Here is a 20786-nt window from a genome sequence, read left to right as displayed (position 1 = left end):
AGTTGAGAGTCATACATCTTGCAGGCAACAGGAAGTTGACTGAGACACTGGGCAGTATCCTGAGCATAGGAAACCTCAAGGCTTACTGTCAGAGTGACACACTTCCTCCAACAAAGCCATACCCACTCCAACAAAGCCACATCTCCTAATAATGCCACTCCTTGTGAGATTATGGGTGTCAATTACATTCAAACTACCAATGTCACACAATTCAAAACAAATTTAATGATCTGTACCTTGTCCACGGTGATTTCAGTTCAGTAGCTGTGATTAATGGTACTGATATTTAAAAACAACAACAACAACCAAAACAAACAAAAACTAGCAGTGTAGAGAATGACCATTTAGGGCAGAAAAACTGCCTTGTGATAGTTTTTTTTTTGTTGCTCTGAAAGTGTGTGCGTGCATGTATTTTTTTGTCAACCGACACAGCTAGAATCATCTGGGAAGAGGGAACCTCAATTGAAAAGATACCTTCATAGGACTGGCCTGTAGGCGAGTCTGTAGGACATTTTCTTGATTAAACATTAACATGGGAGGGCCTAGGCCACCGTGTGCCATGCCACCCCTTAGACATGGGGTCCAGAACCTAAGAAGGAAGGCTGAGCAACACCACGAGGAGGAAGCCAGTAAGCATCATTCTGCCACGGCCTCTGCCTCAGTTCCTGCCTCCAGGTTCTTGCCTTGGGTTCCTTTCTTGATTCCCCAATAATGTGTGACCTGAGAGTTTTAAGTTGAAATAGACTCTTTCCTCCCCTAGTTGCTTTTGGTCGTGGTGTTTTATAACAGTAATAAAAAGCAAACTAAGACATGCTTCAGATGTAAGGTCACCTCTGGTTATGAAATTTAGATCTTAAAGGACATAGGCAGAGGAAACAAAACATGCATTTGTTTCCACAAAACTGCACAAAATAGAAAAACGATAAAGGGCACTGGCAGGGAGCAAGGGGAGAAAGCTTCGTGAAGAGACCTAAGGCTAGACTGTCCCAGAAGGTAGCACAAAAGATGCAGTTAAGAACAGCTCAGAGGGAGAAAGTTAATGGCTTCACAGTGGTCTCGGGAAGAGAGCGCGAATCTCTGGAGTTGGTTAAGGGGAGGAAAATGAATGGAGGAGAGGGAACAGGAAAAAAATATAGTATAATCTCCAGTACTCAGCTGCAGATGAGATGTTTGAAATCACAAAGCAGTTCAGTCAACGAGAGATTGTAGTACTATCAGATAGGAATGGTAATGACGACGGACTTCAACAGAACTGGGGAATGAAAGAACAAATCTAACAGGTGCATGGGATGCTACTGCACTTCTGCCAAGGACACACTCGGAACCTCACGGAGGTGTTTGGGACCACAAACTGCTGCCGATGCTACAGACCTGGAATTGGCTACACTGGCTGAGGTGAGAAGTGGAGTTATCACAACAGAAATCTCTGGAGAAGAGAGAAAGTGGCCACGGACAGGTATCTGGGAAACACACTCTGAGGGTGCAGTGCAGGAGGAAGAGGCCTTCTGCATTTCACGACACAAGTTCACTACATTATCTAATTCTCTCTTGTCTCTTATTTAGTGCTTACTAAAAAATCGGGTACATGATAGGTGCACAGTAATTAAGTTGAATAGATAAATGTAAAATGAATATTCAATAACATCAGTATTCGGCAGTATTCTTAATATTTCTACAAAGAATTCAATCACTTTCAACATTTCTCTCCAATCAAAGCAGAATGGAAAACCTTTCAACCTTCTTCTCGCGATTTACTAATTGCAAATTACAGTTGTGCTTTCTATTCCCAGAGCCTGCACGCATGCCACCACCACTGTGCATGGCCTTCCTGTCGTCATCAGGTGACTATTTTGCACCCAATACAATCCTTTCCAAATATAGAAGGCTGTGGTTTCAGTAAAACGCTTAAGCTTCTTTAAACTTAACAGTTGCTCTCTTTCATCTTAGAAAACATCTGGTAACCATCACCAAGCGCATCATCACAGAGAAACAACCCCAGAGAAACTGGCTTGAGGTGGCTTGAAACGTATACTAAGGAACACAATTACACCTCAAGATCTGGATGAAACCACTTTCCCAACACCACCTGCTCTGCCATTACTTTTCTCAGACACTGACCTAAAACCAATGGATTTCCCACAGTAACTTGTACAAGAAATCTAAGAGGGAATTAGGACCATATTCTATCATGTACTGTGCTCTTCATTTGACAGGTCACCCAAACTCCTCTAGGCTGACTGAAAAATACCAACAATCCCTTTCTTCTTAAAAGGGAAACTGACTCTGTGACGAGGGCAGAGCAAAGACTATATGGAGGATTTTTAAATTTCCCCATGTCATTGCCAAAACTCTGACAACAGAGACAACCTGAGTTCCTACGGGTATGGTGGACTGTTTGAATATTATCGTGTCAACTTGCCAATACCGGGGGAGGAGGAGAAAAGCCAGTTCTCCCAGCTCATTGGTGAGTCTTAGTCTTAAAATGCTTCAGCAATGGGACAGAAGCAGACACACGATGCCTCATCTGTACACAAGCATCTTGTGTGACTCTGTGGTTGGTTTTTATTTTTTCCCCATCCTCCACTGTCACAAACAGTCATGTCCCTGATCAAAGGTGATCCAATCAACCTCACCCATCAATAAGACATGTAACACATTTACAATCAATGCTCAGTCTGAAATGGAAGCCACTAAACTGCTCTGTGGTTGCTGAGATAGGCATGAAAAAAAAATCTATAAACACCTGTATTAAAAAGTACTAAGATTAGCCAGGCAGTGGCGGCACACGCCTTTAATCCTAGCACTGGGGAGACGGAGGCAGGTGGATTTCTCTGGGTTCAAGGCCAGGTTGCTCTATAGCTCAAGTTCCAGGAAAGGCTCCAAAGCTACACAGAGAAACCCTGGTTCGAAAAAAAATATTTTTTAAAAAAAGTACTACGATTCTGGGCTTCTGTGAAAGTTAATATACTGTATTCCCTCTAACCATGTGAAAACTAGGGATAGACAGAATTCTTTTTCATGCCTGCTATATTTATTATTAGTAAATTTATTTACACTAGAACTAAAAGCTGTTAAAAGGTTTGAAAAATACTTGTTGTATCTGGTTTCTTTCTGAGGTGTTAACTGAGACCCAGATAAATTAAGAGACTGTCCTAGACAACACTAGTGGGAACCAAAGTGAAAACAAGTTAAGAAAGCTCCTTTCACTGTGAAGTTATAACACTACATACAGATTACATACCCCGGGCCCTCGAGACTGTAACATCCATCTTTACAGACAGAAGTGAGCCTGGATAAAACTGTCATTTGTAGGACATGCCGATCCTGTATGAAGATGAAGTCTTAAGGCTCTTCAGTGTGATACCATTACAGTACCAAGCACTAAGTCTTAATATGTCTATGAAACTGCAGTCAATACCCCTGTGAGCTGCAGTGCTCATCATCCAAAGCAAAGCCAATGGACTACCTTACATGTAAACTTACCAAAACCAGACAGAAACATTTCCTACAATGAATCTAGAATCACACTGGGCTGTGGCAGAGGCACATACATAAAAAGGTCTATTATCCTAAGACCACAGTGGAGGGACAAAGAAAGCAGATGGGCTGGGGAAACAGGATCAGGGTCTAGGACTGTCCAGGGAAAGGAGACACAGACGTTGTATGTGCTTGGGACCTGGAGAGATGGCTTCTTTTCAGTGAACAGTAGACTAGGTACACTGATTTCGACATACATATTTTACACCAAATAGCATGCTCAAAAACTAGCCTTCTGGTGACTAAATCAGCTTTCCACGTTCTTCCTAATGGGCAGAAAATGTCCTGCACACACCTTTTAAGCATTCCAGTCATTAGGATCTACTTCTGTACAGAGTCCCTAAAATTTAGTTGATTTAGTTCACCAAATTCATCTTGCAAAAACCTTTTTAATAAAGTGCTTGCATATTTAGGACATCTTTTGTTTTCTGAGTTAATTAGAACCAAGCATTATCTCTATTGATGTGACCAGCGGGATTTCCTTTCCAAATAAAATCCCTTTCCCTGTAAATGTTGATGGCTTTCCAACGCTTTTTCAATGCCATCAAGACCTGCATGGCCATATCACATTTTCTGTCTCTGTGCCTCTTACCATTTTTGTGGCAGACAGGAAGCATTAGGAGCCACCTATTCTTTTGAATTAGTGTCCATTGGGCAAGTGAGAGACATCAAGAAGTCTATTTCTATTCCCATTCCTCAGCCAAGATGCTATTCTTAGCCTGATACCAAGAATACTCTCTCCAGGAATGCCTTGTGAAACAAGATGACTCAGCTAAGGTTCAGATCAAAGGAGCTGAGCATGGGCATTATCCTGGAGTCAGCTCTAGCCGAAAGGTCTGTCACTCCCACTATTATCTAGGGCTCTTCACCAGCTCTGTGTACGTCTCAAGCTTTGACTAGACATGTCCTTAGAGAAACATCTTAATAAGGACCTTGAAGTATCCTGGACTCTCATCACTTCTGTTCACAGACTTGAGAGAACAGAAGCCCAGGCCTGATAGCCCAGAATGCTGATTCTAGTTTTCTGATGATTAAATTTCTGAAGACATCTGTGGCAACGGATTTATTTACTCTACAAGCATGGGCCTCCATGGGGACACAGATAATTCCGAACAGAATAGACAATAAAGTTCCAGCTTCCCAAATCCAAGTTTAAAGTCAACGCCAATGGTGCTCCACGTCTTGATGTACCCTGGAAACCTGAGTAGCAAATTATCCTATGACTCAATTACAATGTAAAGGTACCAATTCCAATGTAAAGGTAACCATGCTATCCTTTTTATAATTAAGCAGCTATAACAATTTGAGCATCTCATTTAATACTTCAGTGGCTTTATAGAGTCAATTTTATTGTTCTTGTTAATAGTTAACACATGAGAAACTGCCAATTCCAATCAAGCTGAGGAAAGGCACCAAACTGAGATTTAAGCACAAGTCTACATTACTCTAATGCTTGGAGACTGCATTCCTACAAATCACCTTGGCTGGATTTCATGAGTGAACCTCAGTTTCCTAACAACAAATAATTAAACTACTCCCGTTTTGAGAGTTTGGCATTTCCCATTGTAATATTTCTTCTAATGTCACGTTATAAACTATTTTTCAAAGAGCTATGCCTTTCATGTATGTTACTGTACTTATGACTTTAAGAATCCCGTGAGGGAGATATGATCACTGCTGCCTCCTTTGCAGACGAGCATGCTCAAGTAAAGAGAGACAACGAATTTGCCTGGAGTTACAGAGCCGGGAAGTGGCGCAACTGGACTCAAACCCTTGCCCTAATGCACGCGCCCCAGGGCCTTACACAGCCATGTCTCACAACCACGAGTTCAGCAGATTACTCACATAGTCAATGGGCTTGAGAGCTCTGACTCTAGCCGATGGGCAGCCACAGGAAGTAAGGTCAACGTAGAGGCCTTCTTCCAATACACACTGATGATAGAAAACATCTTCTTGGTAGTACAGGAGCCAGCTATAAAGCAAGCGGTAAGACACTCAAATCACATTCCATCTGTCCTCAAGGTTGTCCTGTCAGCAGCTAGAGAAACTAAGGCACAGAAATCATGATGGTGTGGGGCAGTATTGGTCAATAAACAGTGACTATTTTTGCTTACTTTCTGCTTACTATACCCCAGGCATCAATCACAGACATTATTTCACGGTGTCCTCAATAACTGCTTACATTGTGAAGATACAAGTTCATTTCTACAACCAACACACTATACTAAAGTTCACAAAAGGTAAGGTGATTTTCCAAAGATATACCAATTAAATGGCAGAACTGAAACCTAAAATAAAAAGACATCTGCTTTACACTAAAGACATCTGTAAATTTAGTTCCTTCAAGTAAAAAAACCCCGGGATCAAATTATGGTGATTATTAATCAAAGGAACTAAGTTTTTGAGGGGATAAGTTTTAAAGTCTATCTGTCACTTTTATATCAGACAACTAAGAGAAAAAAACTTTTAACTGAATCCTTCATGTTGAGTTACATTCAATACACCATGCACCAAGAACCTGGTTAAGGATGCTCTTCCTAAAGGAGGAGCCCAAGGGAAAAATTATTGGCTATGAGTAATTTAGCTTGGGTAGATGTTTTAGCCATTAATTTAATAATGTTAGTACTGTCTGTACTTTACCTAGACCAAGGTAGTTCTGTATTACCATCAGAATGCAGTAATGACTGTAATTCACTGTCATTTTCTCCTGTGTGATGAATATTTCATTGCCGACATTTATCAAGGGTTTTAAATGTATTAGGAAAGAAGCTAAGTCCTTCATTTGCAGTATTTTATATAGTGCTTAAGAATCCACTGAAGTATGGCTCAGTGGTAGAGCACCTGCCTAGCACAACTGAGACCCTAAATTCAATGCACAGCATCAGGAGGAGAAAAGAATCCTTTGAGGAGAGTACTATCATCCTTCTTCCTGTGTATCTGGGATGACCCACTGCCTAGAGTTACATAGCTGGGAAGAGTTGGGCTGGGCTCCGATCCAGGTCTCTCACAAAAACTAGGTGCTCAGACAATCTCCATGGTTCTAAAATTCTTTTCATTTCACTAGAGTTTAATACTTATGCTTCCAGCACATAAGGATATATGCGGCTAATTTGTCCTAGATTTCAGCATCAGGAGAGAAAACAAAGATTTTCCTGTAGGAAGACTTCAGTGTTTCTTTTTACTTGATAAATGAAAAATCATCTTGCAGAACATTTTCTTTTTCACCTTACTGGAGAAGAAACTCAAAACCCAATAATGGTACAAAAACTATTTCAGGGCCTTGATGTATAGTCCTCTCTTATAACAGAGTGACAGATAATCTTTCTGAACTTACAAGATTTTACATTTTAGTGCTGTAAAATCCTCAAACCCTTTGGGAGCAAATATAAAAACAGTAACAAATGCAGAAAAGATCAAATTAGCAGAGTGATAAGGACACATGGGAGGAAAACACTGCTTGAATGTATTTGGATGAGTATTAAAATTCTGCAGCTTCATGGAGGACAAGTAGGTAATGAAAGGACATGAGTAGTGTCCCGGCAACTGGGAAGTGCAGAGCAATTGGGAAGGCGGTGGCTTTGGGACTGTGAAGAGCAAACATGCCATCCATTCAATGCCAGCAATTATTTCCAATGGTGAAGGCTTTCTCAACGTCATTTAAGGGGACAGTGGGAAGCAGGTGATACTGAAATAATATATACTAGACCTGCCAGTATGTAAGCTTTTACTATATCCAAGGAATGAATAAATATCATCGGCCGGCTCCATTTACTGGAGATCCGCAACCCTTGGAAGGGTTGGTAAACCACAGACTGTGTACCAGAACAGCCCCATCATTTATTTTTCAATTTAGCCCCCATGCTGAAATGATTTTTAAAATTTTAAATGCTTTTTAAAATTAAAAGAATGCTACTTCGTGATACATATACAATGCCAATCTCCATGTGCATCAGTAAAGTTTCATCACATTTCAGCTGTTTCTAGTCAATTGAGTTAAACGAGTGGCCACTCGCTTCTGTGACACCATGACGGGATAGTAAGGCACCAGGGGCAGAGTTTGCCAAGTCCACAGAGTTGAGGGGACTTACCAACTGGCCTTGGCGCAGAGGGCAATGGAAAAGACAAATGGCTGAGTAATGTCGGTAGAGGGGGAAGGACAAGGAACAGGTAGGGAATATGAGAGCAGTTAATGGGATAAGCCTGGAAGAGGAGGAGGTAAATCTGATCTGCCTCAACGGCAACAGGAATAAAGGTTGATGGGGAAAACGCTAACCTGGAATGGGGGAGGGGGGCACTGATCTACACCGGCTCAAAGAAGATGATGGGCAAACTGACAGGCGTGAGGGGTTCTGAAGTGCTATCAGGTGGACACTGGAAATACGGGGAAGGCAACCAAATTACAGACTTAAACACAGCTAAACTAGTAACCATTACGTCGTGTATATCTTATTATACGACAATAGACTATATTTCAGCCCAAGGAATCACGTACAATTTCACATCCGAAAAAGATTGACCATGCTGTTGGAATTGGAAGAATAAAGGATTTAAAGTTCCTTAAAAACATGATTAAGTGACAAAAATGATCTGAGGTATGACATGGTGGTAGTTCCAGAATCCTGACTCCAAATAAAGCTTATTTGTGATACAGATATAAAAAATATTTTAAACAAACAGGAATAATACATCTTGTCCGGACATAAGTAGTGGCTATTTTGTAGTATTTCATTGTGTCGAACAGTAAACATACAACATAAACATTAAAATAATCTTAGAAAATCATCTAAGAAAATATTGAGAAATAAAATCATTAAAATTCCCCAAAGTTGGATAATCAACATTTTTATTTTATATTCTGTATAACTAAATTTATAAATTCAGCAAGATTAACATAGACTAGTTAGCAACTGTAGGCAAAAAAAAAAAAAAAAAAAAAAAAAAAAAAGGCTGCCCTCTGTAAACTTCAAAGAAATTTGGTTTTCGGAGTCAAGAAGCACACTCACCAGCCACGGAGAACCTTGAAGGAGGATGGCGAGAAGGAGGTCAGGTCAGCACATTCTTTTATAAAGTCTATGCACTCGCCTTGGAAGCCTGCTTTACTGAACGCTTTGAGCTGTGAGAACATAGTAGTAATTGACCGTGAAATGGCTGTGTAACATCACAAGCAAATGAACTTTAATGCACTCATAAAAGCTCAACAGGATATTAGATTCATGTTTCATTTATTACCACTAAAGTTATGTGAAGAATGGGGACATTCTCCTTACATGCTTATGAGGATGAAATTTCAATATTTATCATTTTCATCATACTTTGTATCAAACTGTATCAGATTAGCCCCTGATTTATGGTGAAGAAAGGGAGGCATCTATGTCATACATTTCCAGGTTACGGCTTCAATTCTCTGTTAAGAATATCTTAAATGTATAGTTTACAGATGAATATCATACTACATTTCTACTTGACATTTTGTCAAAGTAAGACAGACAATGAAATCCCAACTAAAATTCCCTTTTGATCTTGAAAACAGTAAGCTGCAGCTCTAGAGGCCTTGAATCAAAAGTGAGCAAGAATAAATTAATGAGCTCTATAATTAAATACTTCCTAATCCTCTGGAGACTCTAACTGGCCCGTCCCAAGGGGCACGCTGCCCTGACATGCTCTCATGGTAGCAAGGACTGAATCTTGATAAATGACCTGCACTCAGTTCTCCTGCCCAGGCGGCCATCAGAACAAGGCTCCTTGAGCCATCTTCATCTTCCCAAGGGTCCTGTAACCAGATCTGTTTCCTGGCAGTCCCATTCTGCCCTGACTTTGTTTGGTCTGATATTGAAGATCAGCCAAAGCCAGGAAGTGAGAGCACCACTGCTCCCCTGACCAATGTGACTTCCTGTTGAGATACCACACTGTACTTGGAGCATCTGGCACCAAGGCACTCCCAGTCTTAAGGAGAAGATCCACCACATTTCGGTCAGGTTCCTCCTCGGGTGGACAAGACAACAAGAAAAGAGGAAGTCCCAAACAAGACGTATGTCTCACAATGTAAAGATTCATAAAACATGAGGCACAAACTTCTGAAAATGTAGAAAACTTTTTCACAGCTTGCAAACACAATCAAAATTCACAGAACAAGCTGGAAAAACTACATGAAAATGGATCTCATGGCTATCTTATTCACTACATGTGTTTCTGGTGTGTAGAGTTTATCTTTCATATATTGATGGGTTTAATGTTCATTTTCATTCAGGCTAGAGATATTACTATTGACATAAAACTTGCTCAGCATGCATGAGTCCAATCTTAACCCTACCCCCCCAATAACAACAACAAGAAAACCCAAAAAAATATACTTCAACATTTCACCATGAAGTGAGGAAATGTCAAATTCTAGACACCAATAATGCAGGTGCAGGACAGTTCAGACAATGCAGTTAGGAGACCCTTCAGTCATTAGTCTATCTTCATACACAGAGGAATTTAAATTTACACAGAGTATTTGATAAATTATTTTGGGGCAAACATTTAAAAACTGGGTTCAATGTATATTTGAGTTTATTTATTTTTTTGCCTCTACAATGAGAAAGTATATAGTTAAGTAAACATTAGACCAAACCTACAAAACAACCACCTCATTTTGGCCACCCCATCAGTGCACCAGAATCGAACAACTCTCACAGTAACACTCTGAGAATGAGTTTGGACCATCCATAAAAGCATCCTCGAGATATTAGACACCAACTCTGTCCTCAGGAGCTGTAAATAATTAAGTTGTAGTTTCCATTCCTAATAAAATTAAGTGATGGCATTTTTGAAAAATTAAGGTTGTAGAAAACTTAGCTATACAAGTCACTATAGTGTTTTCCTTTAGACTTTAATGGACAATAGATATATAAACAGCCCAATGGGTTGCTTAGAAACTAAGCAAACAGAAGAACAAGATACGAGTTATCTTCAAACTACAGGCATCACCATGGACCACGTGGGAATGTGTCTATTCCTACCAGTCTGCTCCATGGAAGTTTACAGAAGGAAGAAAATGGAAAGAGAAAAGAAGGAAGAGAAGCAAGAGGAAGGGAGGAAAGGAGAGAGAAAAGGGGCTAGAGAGATGGCACAGTGGTTAAGAGCACTGGCTGCTAAACTAGAGGACCCAGGTTCAATTCTCAGCACCCACATGGCAGCTCACAGCTGTCTATAACTCCAGTTCCATTGGTGTAACACCTTCACACCAATGCACATAAAATAAAATTAAATAATTTATTTAAAAAAAGAGAAAAGAAAATTCTGCCACTCGATGACAAAGTATCTCTTCATACACACGCCATATTTCTTCCTAAGAACTACCCGCTTGAAGTAGAAATTATCAACACTTTATGACTAAGATTTCACAGAAATATATTTTACTGTGAAATTTTCATTTACAATACACATGAAGACAATGTGATAAGGTCTAACCTGACAAACTAAAAATCCAGTAACTTCATTCCTGACCAAACACAGATGGCCTGCTCAATTTATCCCACAGGACCAGCAAGGACTTTCAAGGCAATTTTGTTTACTTTAAGTTCTCCTCTCTAATACTCCCCCAACCACATTGATCATCTTCACAGACACACGAAGACTGTTGAACAAAAACCTCTGTTTCTATCTTGAATTACACTCTACCTAAATCAGTTTCTCACATCAATTAAATACACTATAAAAAAAAAATCTTATCTTCCTGATCACCCAGGCAAGATTTCTTTGTTTAAATAGTTCTTCCTGGGTGTCTCTGGTCTTGAGTGTATTAAAATCCCCCTGTATCAGTGGTTCTCAGCCTCCCTCCTGCTGCAGCCCTTCAAAACAATTCCTCATGTTGTGGTGATGCCCAACCATAAAATTATTTCATTGCTACTTCATAACTAGAATTTTGCTACTGTTATGTATCTTAATGTAAATACCTGATATGCAATCCCCAAAGGGGTCACAACCCACAGGTTGAGAACCATTGCCCTATATACCAACAAGTAAAGCCATTATAAACTCCTCTGTCACTTTAAAGCTCACTGAAGCTAAGTTATGTGACAGAAGAAATTACCTGGTTTCTTTTTCTCTGCTACAATTATGTATGGGTAGAATAACAGTTCAGTATTTCAGAAATTCTAAACAATAATATTTGTAAATAGATTTGAGAAAGGTCCAAAGAATCCAAGGTAGTTGATTAGGTCAAAAGGCAGGATGGATTAGAATACTGACTCACTATAACTCCCCTGACAAGAAATAAACTTTTGTAATATTTAATCTAGTAATGTTTATGACATTTCCTGCTGAGTCGGAAAGATAACGACAATAATCCATATTCTGTTTAGTGTTTGTTTTGTTTGGGGGAAAAAATAAAAAAATTAAATGCCATCTCCAATGATGGAGAGAGCTCTACTATGCTATGTAAATCTTGAGTTGGTAATCAGACTTAGTGACTGGTCTGCATCTCAAGAGCAAAGCACCCTCCAACATAAATGCTGATTTCTTTTAATATAACAGTGAAATGTATATTTCATACTCACAAAACCTCCAGCAATCCTATGTCTGTAACTCTAATGATGTACATTACGCTCTATACATTTTCTAGATTTTTTTTTTCCTTCTCGAACGGCTTTTAGTTTTCCTTGAGATAATTAACACAAGAGGAAAAATTCACTCTCTGACTTGAGCCCTGAAATGTAACTGCTTCTCAGACAGGAAAAAATATCCTATGTGAACACACAGCCAAGGTTTGTTTGTTTTTGTTTAGGTAAATATAAACAAGAAAATGGCCCAACACAGGGGCTCTGATGCTGTATAAACAAAGAGGCTTTGTACACACATTACCAAACATCAGCTATCATACACCTGTCAGAAAAGGTGATCTCACAATAACTGAGGCACAGCTAGAAAAAAAAAAAAAAAGCACAGTGGATTTCACTGAGCGTCTTCTACGCTCCCTCTTCTGGTTAATCTAGAAACCCTATAAAGATAATCCAACAACCTGCCCCCAAACAACTTCATTTTAAAAAACGAAGAGTAAGGAGTTGGGAGGGGAAAAAAGAGCTAGGAAGAGTGGGATGTTTAATCTGCACTAGAAACCCAAAAAAGAAAAAAAAAAAAAAAACTTGAAATTGTCCCTGTTAATGTTTTTATCTACACATGCTGTTTTGATTCATGTAAAAACATGTGCTTTAAAAATCCACAGCTGGACGTTCCCAAAAATCCAAAATAAAGTTCCTGGCAGGAAGTGTCTCTAAATACAACCACTCAATTGTGTTCATGGAGGAACTGTTCTCAAAAGGTCTCAGCTAACTAGAAAATAATAAAAACTTCAAAGCACTTCCAGTGAGTAGAACACAATTAAACTAAGCTGAACTGAAATGCGCAGGCCCTGACAGGAACATGGAAACTGTACACACTGAGAAGACTCACACCACGTACGGCAGTGAATGTCACTGGTCATCAATCACTACACGTAGCTTTGGACAAGGATTTTCCTAACTAGGTTATACTAAAAGAAACAGGGAAAGCAGTGTTTGTCTCTCACTGTGTTTCTGTCCCTATCCAGGTCCTTCTTTCATGTAAGACCTTGAAACCAGAAACTACAGGATGTCCACTTTCCTTCCTCTAGCTGTATGATAATGACTCTGACTGGAATTCAGAATCTCAAGTTTTATTTTCATGCATGAGGTTAATCCCCAAAATTATTACAAGTACTGACCAAACACAATTACCAGACCTTAGCAGACAATAAACCAACACTAGGCCTGGGTGTCCTATCCAAAATTCTTTGAACCATTGTGCGCGCGCGCACACACACACACACACACACACACACACACACACACACACACACACACAGAGAGAGAGAAAGAGAGAGAGAGAGAGAGAGAGAGAGAGAGAGAGGGAGGGAGGGAGGGAGGGAAGGAGGGAGGGAAGGAGGGAGAGAGGGAGAGGGGGAGGGAGGGAGGGAGAGGGAGAGGGAGAGGGAGAGAGACAGACAGACAGAGACATGGAGACAGACAGAGACACGAAGACAGACAGAGGAAGAGAGGGAGGTTTAAAGTTACTAGAGATTTAAAAAAAATCATACAAGTATCAGAAATCCATGTACAGGGTAATGATCAGGGTAAGGGTACTTGTCACCAAACTTGATGGCCTGAGTGGGAACACCAGAAATCCCCACAAGTTGTCCTCACACCGCCATACACATGCACCACGGCAGGAGAGCACAGCCCTCCCCAGAAAATAAATAAATTAATATAGTACCAATGTTTTCTAAGCCTGTGTGCATAATGAGCCCAGCAAGACAGGGGCTGCTGCAAGCTCTCTGCTCCTCCCGCAACACCGTGATGTGAGGTTCTGAGAGCGGCAGTGACAGGGACGGACAGATGGGCAATAGGAAAGACAGAGAGGCACAGGTTCCAAGGGGCCACTGTGGTCAGAGCGCCAGCTCTGTCAGAGGAAATGAAGGCTGCTGTGACAGATCCCAGCCAAACCAACTAACGAAAAGGAGACTCCTGAGCTCAGAGCATGGAGTGCAATGGGAACCTGCTCTGTCACATACACATAAAAGTTAGCTAGGGAAAGAGAAAGATCTGAGAAAGTGTACACGCTTTTGGTAAATACTCCAACAATGATAAATGAAGAATATTTTCAAACATACCAAATGTGGAGGCTCATTTATCCCAAGTGGTTCCTGAAAGACATATTAAAATAGTTTCAAAATTGCATCATATCATCTTAGCTAGCTTCAGAAGGTTTTGAAAATATCCCTAGAAAAAGGTTTTCATGGTCTCACCAATTTACTAAATTCCTTCATCTACCTATGACCCCATCTGTCCCAAATAACCTATGGAATTTTCTTGGAATGATTTTAGTATTCACGATTAGTTTTGAGTATTTCTGTAGCTAGGAGAAAAGAGTACCCGGGTACATTTTAGAAAGGGCCTCAATTTCTGACACTAAGGCACAGACATCCCGGCCACTCTGTGATACTTCTCATTGACCATGGCTACAGGGTTTGACACTGTGATTCTGCACACAGCTCCCTCTCAGTGGGCTATTCTTTCTGCCTGAAAAACCCCTATAAGGTATCACGGGTGTCCCTTCCTTCGGCAAGGTCTTAACCCCCAGAGACAGAGTGTCATTCCCCCACCTCTTCCAGAATGATCTACACACTTAATCTTCTCATTAGCTGCACTATAATTAGCTGCCCTTGAATCTCTCTCCCTTTAGGAGATGATGAGCCATCAGGGAAGTCATACTCATCTTTTATCTCCGGTGAGTCAGCACAGTGTCTAACAAGTCAGAGGCACTAAGCAATACTGCTGAATGAATGAACTGGTTCTATTATTGGGATGCCTCAAGTATGTATGCCTATCTACTAGCTCCCTCCACAATCAGTAGAAATGCATGTGGTGTTTTATTTACTGCATGCAGAAACACATTAACAGAATCTAAATCTAACCACTGTAAAACAATGTTCTGCACAGTCAGCTGTATCCTGTTACATGCTTCTGGCCTGGTCTGCCCCACACTTCACTTACCAGCTGGATTGGCCGGATTGACAAGATTGTATTACTGGATCCTCCCCAGTCAAAAAAGCATTTGTATTTTCCTTTCTCTAAAATGTACTGATCTCCACAGAAGAACTTCTGGTGGTAGGCAACCCATCTAATAAGCAGAGAATAGGAGAGCAGTAGAATCAAGAAGCGCACAGCTTTAAGCCCCGCCGACTCCCCCAGTCTCTTGGGGCAGGGGCTACATACACTCCACTCTTCACGTGAATGGATCTTGTTTCACTGCCAAAGCCGATTTCTTCTAAGTCAGAAATTTCCTGATTTGTAATGTCAATGAACTTCCCACTTTCTAGGTCAGACTCAAACAGTGTGATAGAAGATTCTATAAAGTTCTAAAAAGAGGAGAGAGGGCTATTTAAGAAAACACATGCAGCACAATTCCACATACTGTCAGGATAATGTTCCCACAAATAATTCCAGCAAGAACCTTGATGGCATCAAACACAATGCTGTAATCTCTATCCCAATACAGTTGAGAGGAAAACATGAAGCCTGGCTCTGCTCTAATCTGAAAATAATACATGTCAAATAAATGGAAATTAGTCAACAGTTCTAGGTAAACTGCTAGGATCAGCTGTATCACATGTACTAATTACAGGAAATAGTCAAACTCCCGCTTGAGCAAAATCTTGCAAGGTAAAGGGAAAATCTAACGCACTGTGAGCAACAGGAGGCATGATTTTATGAGCCTTAGATACAACTGAGCTGTCAGAAAACCACATGTTCAAAAGTCAAAATGAGGCCAGGAAAATTGTTTTTAAAGTTGATATATTTATGATCTTATGAAAACTTTAAACATAAACACATAATCAGCTACAGACAGAGGCAACTCACAGGACCAACATTAAAGCCAAACATATAAACTCCTAATTTCACTAGTAAATTAATAAACTTTAAAATGACTAGATGCAATTTTGCGTCACAGCCCTCCAGGAAGAGACTTAAATAATATATAATAAAACACACGTTATCAAAATTGAACAAAAATTGAACAAATTTTCTCTATCCAATGATAAACACCCTTGATTTTAAAAGATTTTACATATATTACACACACATACACATAATCTCTTGATCAACATTTCTTTTTGCAATATGCGTATAATCACCAATATTTGTTCCTTAAGTGCTTACCTTTCATTTTTTTTAAATGATTAACAGCTTAGGGTAGATAAGTAGACAGATTTGGACAAGTTCATCAACTGTCCTCACTAGCCACATGACCTCCATCCCGTTTCCCCAGGTGAGGTGTGGAAGGACTACTGCATGACACACTGTCACTGTGGCTCCACACCTCACCTGGGGAAACAGAATGGAGGCCATATGGCCAGTGAGAAGCACAGAAATGAAAGGGTAGCCCTACACCCATGGACAGAACCGGTTATCAAATTTTTTTATTTTAAAGAGGCATGAACACGAAGCTGGCCGGTGCATGTTGGGGACATATAAGGGGAGCTGGGAGGAGGACATAGTAAATAGTTAAGATCATATTTCATTGTATACATGCATAAAATTCTCTAAAAAATTTAAAAGCAAACAAATAGAAAAGCAAAAACCCTGGGCACAGTAGAGCACTGTGGACCTCTCTGGCCAGCCATCTGGCCAAATCAGTGATGTCCAGGTTCAGTAAGAGACCCTGGCTCGAATAATCAAGTGGAAATATTTAGAGGAAGACATGTGATGTCAACCTCTGACCTACACACACACACACACACACACACACACACACACACACACACACACACAGGAACCCATGTACACATAAACATAAATATCTTCTATTAGTTCATTGTTTAGAAATACAGAAAATGCTTGTCAGTTTCTCTATACCCCACAATACTAAACTTCTTACCTTTTTAATTTGTAAAAATAAGATCTATAAATACAACACTTTCAGGCGAATACTTATTTCTTATGGGTGAGTAAAATAAGAATTCAAAACAAAAAACCCCAGCATCTCTAGTGAGCAGGAAAATGTTCTTTAATCCTCCTGCACTGGACAACTTGTTCACTTCCCTTCCTCCCTGCCTTTTTTGTTTGTTTTTGGAGATGGGGTTTTTCTGTGTTGCCCTGGCTGTCCTGGAACTCACTCTGTAGACCAGGCTAGCCTGGAACTCAGAGATCAGCCTGCCTCTGCCTCCTTAGTGCTGGGATTAAAGGCGTGCGCCGCCACCTCCTGGCCAACTTCCAAGGATTTAAAAATTGCTGACAAAGTGGAGTCAAATGTTCTATCAAACTTCAGGGTAAAGGACAACAGTTTTTGTCTACAATTTTCATCACAAAATAATTTCTAACCCATAATTGAGTTTTTAATTCTATCTCCAGAGGAGTCCTTGCTTTCATTCATTTCACATGCTGCATTAAAAGAAAAAAGAAGTAAACTGAAAAGGTACATGCTGGATCAGCCAATGTCCCAGCTCTTATTAAAAGTCCATTTCTAAAACACATTTCTTAGTTCTTCTAATCTCTGCTTTTACACACACACAGGCACGCACACTTTAATAACCTGTGATCACCTTCCAGGAGCCTCCCCATCACAGGCTCCCAGACACAGTCACGCCTTTGTTCCTCCATGCTCAAAGGGCACTGGCCAGCTTATAGCAACTGTGCGGGTCCAGTGATGGCTGAACAGAGCTCAGGCTGGTGCTTGTCAGGAACCAGTATCAACAGTGACCAACCAAACCAGATCTAACCCTAATGGAAAGGCTCGGGGGCAGTGCTCCATCCCAGTGACCTCTCCTCTGCATTTCTCATGACTCAAACTCCCTGCCTCTAACTCTAGTTCCTCTGGTTCTGCGAGGGCCTGTTATTGAGTGTGCTGGGATCTTAGGACTGGAAAGCCCAATAAGCTGAGATGTGCCCTGGATCACTGTTTCACTGGAGGACATAGACCACCACTGGCATTTGCATGTGTATTGTCTATCTGCCCTTTCATCCAGAAATACTTGTGTTAGCAGGGATGTAGTCGACTTGAGCACTGACTTGCACTCATATTGTGTGATTCGTAGGGAAGCGGATGCAGCAAGAAAAGTCAGCTGAGAAATGGTAGGGAGGCTCAGGCCATGTGTGACAGTGAGGCCTGGAGCTAAGGAGAGGAGGGACCTCTTATCACATGAGTCGTCACTACAGTACGCACGGGCTGACAGCATACAGGATCATGAGAACATACTCACACACTCCGAGTTTTCTACATCGCCTCCCATCCCCCAAAGCCTTAGCAGTGGTCTGCAGGGAAGGCCCAAGTGGTGGAGCTTCTCTCTCTCTGTTTTCTGCTTTTATTTGTGGCTTTTCTTGCTTTCCATCTTTTGTTTTCCAACTTCTCCCAGTTTCTCCTCTCCCTCTGAACCACCCCCCACCCCCCAGCTTTGTCTCATTCTGCATTTGTCCTTCAGACCTGTCAAACACATAATCTCAGACCCAGCTGCCTGGCAGCCCTTGAGGTGGTAACCCTAACAGCCAGAGCTGGGGCTCAGAGCCAATCCGTGCGCTCGGTCACGGGCCCGTGCTGGGTCCACCCTCCTGAGGAGGAACATCTAGATGCCACATGTACAAAATAAGGAATTACATATGGAAAAATCAGGCTAGGGATGTAGTTCGCGATAGAGTGACGGCATCGTATGAGTGAGGCCTTGGGCTGGCCTCCCCAGCACCCAGAAAACCCCAGACAATGAAACAAAACTTCCAAGTGCCTTGTTCTGGAGGTGAGTGGAGTATGTCTGGGGTCCACCTATGAATTCTAGGTTACCACACCCCTGATCTTCTCCGCACATTTAAGTCGCTAAATTCGGGCAAGGAGAAGTTTTCAGCTTAAAGAAGATGAACAATGGTGGAGTGATTTTAAAGGCTATATTCTGTTTTATATTTTTAAAGTACTCGACTTATTCAGTACAGTCTCAAGTATAGGACTGCCTGTGAGAGCAAACTGAGAGCCACTTTAAGCCCAAAGACGAACCACAGGGCTCAGCAATATGATGACTTTTAAATTCCATACACCGTCAGAGCTGATCCAGCCAGGGAGTGTGTATGTTTTGACCCTGAGTGGGCACTGTGATCTAGGAGCCAGTGGAGACCTGGTGAATCCATCAACTTAAAGGAAACAGTGGTCTCCAACTCCACCTGGGTTCAGAGGTCGGAGGACATACTCTGGGTCTGGCTAAAAGCAAAATCAAACAGCAGAAGTAAATCTGAAGGAACACATGCACGCTGAGCACAGTTTATTGAGGAAGAGAAGGAATAAAAATTCCTGGACCCCAAAGCCTGAACTCCACTGCATTCCTTTCAGTGTCCACTTTCTTCAAAAGCAATCAGCTACACGTGCATATCTGAGTGACTCATTTGGAACTGGGAATGCATTTCTCCCTGTCCTCTTCCAATCTCTACATGGCACAGTTCCCGTCATCCCGGAGGAACATATCCGCTATTTGACCTTAGCAAATCCAGAGTGTTCCACGTACTGCAGCCAGGAGATCCGAGCTGACACCGCACACCGCACACCACACACACAGCTTTCCTGCCTGTTGGCACGGTGATTTCACATGACTAACTGAGACTGTGAACTCCATGCTTCCCCCCTTCCCAGGTTACAGACATCCCAGCCTACGGGGGAAAAGGTACGTCATACCAGCCCAGGGTCACAATCACTCCTTCCCATTTACGTGCCTGGCTGAAGAATACAGAGATTTTCAAAATGTAACTCAAATACGATGTCTTTAAAGACTTTCGACAATAATTTTACGTCTAAAAGTGTATAGTTCTTTTAGTATAATTCATCTGAATGCATATTAGTAATAGACTTCTAGAATACTATCTGAAAGTCATGTAAACACATATTATATGTGTGTGCTGGCCTGCCAGGTGACTCTAAAGGAAGCTGCCCATGAAATACCAAGCCGATTAGGCCTTGGATGGAATGAAATCCTGCTTTCTGCTGTGAAGATGCTCTTTAAGGCCATGTCTTCAGAACAACAGAAATGGGTACCATGGAATGTGTTCTACAGAAGACATACTGCTCTTCAACCCTCCTAACCCCTAACATGGTAGTGGACTCACAGGAGCTTTTGTCAAGATTAGTGCAAGTCTCTAGTTAAAGCCATAGACTAGTACATGACAATGACTAAGATGATTATGAGGATTAAATGTCACCTTAAAAATCTAACTTAAAGACACAGCACAGCAGAGGTTTTCTCTGAAGAGCACTTTTACTTATTCATTACAAAAACTAGCTCATAATTTCTATACATGTGTCAAACTTTTGTGTACAGCAGAAATTAATGTGTTTATGCCATTTTTTTCCTACCACATACTACTACAAACACTTATCTACATCAAATCTCTCCTGATTTAATTCATTTCTTTCTTTTTTTTTTTTTTTTTTTGGTTTTTCGAGACAGGGTTTCTCTGTGTAGTTTTGGTGTCTGTCCTGGATCTCACTCTGTAGACCAGGCTGGCCTCGAACTCACAGAGATCCGCCTGGCTCTGCCTCCGGAGTACTGGGATTTAAGGCGTGCGCCACTGCCACCCGGCCCTAATTGCATGTCTAACTCTTGGCAGATTCCAGCCTGATATGGGGTTGTTCTTTGTTCGGTTGCTTTAGTCATGGTTGCTGCTCAGAGACGCCAAGGCATTCCTTTCTAAACCTTTCTAGCAGCATTAATGCTCCCACCTGAT

General features: G+C 41.1%; 1 protein-coding gene across 1 annotated transcript in view; it reads right to left on the bottom strand.

Annotated features, from left to right (window-relative positions):
- The window catches only part of Crybg3 (crystallin beta-gamma domain containing 3), a 110432-nt gene that overhangs the window by 20151 nt on the left and 69495 nt on the right, over positions 1 to 20786 (bottom strand). The window contains exons 13-17 of the mRNA XM_059276983.1: positions 15309 to 15451; positions 15087 to 15213; positions 14204 to 14236; positions 8541 to 8650; positions 5383 to 5509 (exon numbers count right to left, since the gene is read on the bottom strand). Coding sequence (XP_059132966.1) covers positions 5383 to 5509; positions 8541 to 8650; positions 14204 to 14236; positions 15087 to 15213; positions 15309 to 15451 — 540 coding nt within the window. The remainder of the gene's footprint in view (positions 1 to 5382; positions 5510 to 8540; positions 8651 to 14203; positions 14237 to 15086; positions 15214 to 15308; positions 15452 to 20786) is intronic.

This window comes from Peromyscus eremicus, chromosome 12 (assembly GCF_949786415.1).
Source record: "Peromyscus eremicus chromosome 12, PerEre_H2_v1, whole genome shotgun sequence".
In the NCBI taxonomy this organism is placed as follows: domain Eukaryota; kingdom Metazoa; phylum Chordata; class Mammalia; order Rodentia; family Cricetidae; genus Peromyscus; species Peromyscus eremicus.
The sequence above is the reverse complement of the archived record's forward strand: the minus strand, read 5'-3'. Positions and strand labels throughout refer to the sequence as shown.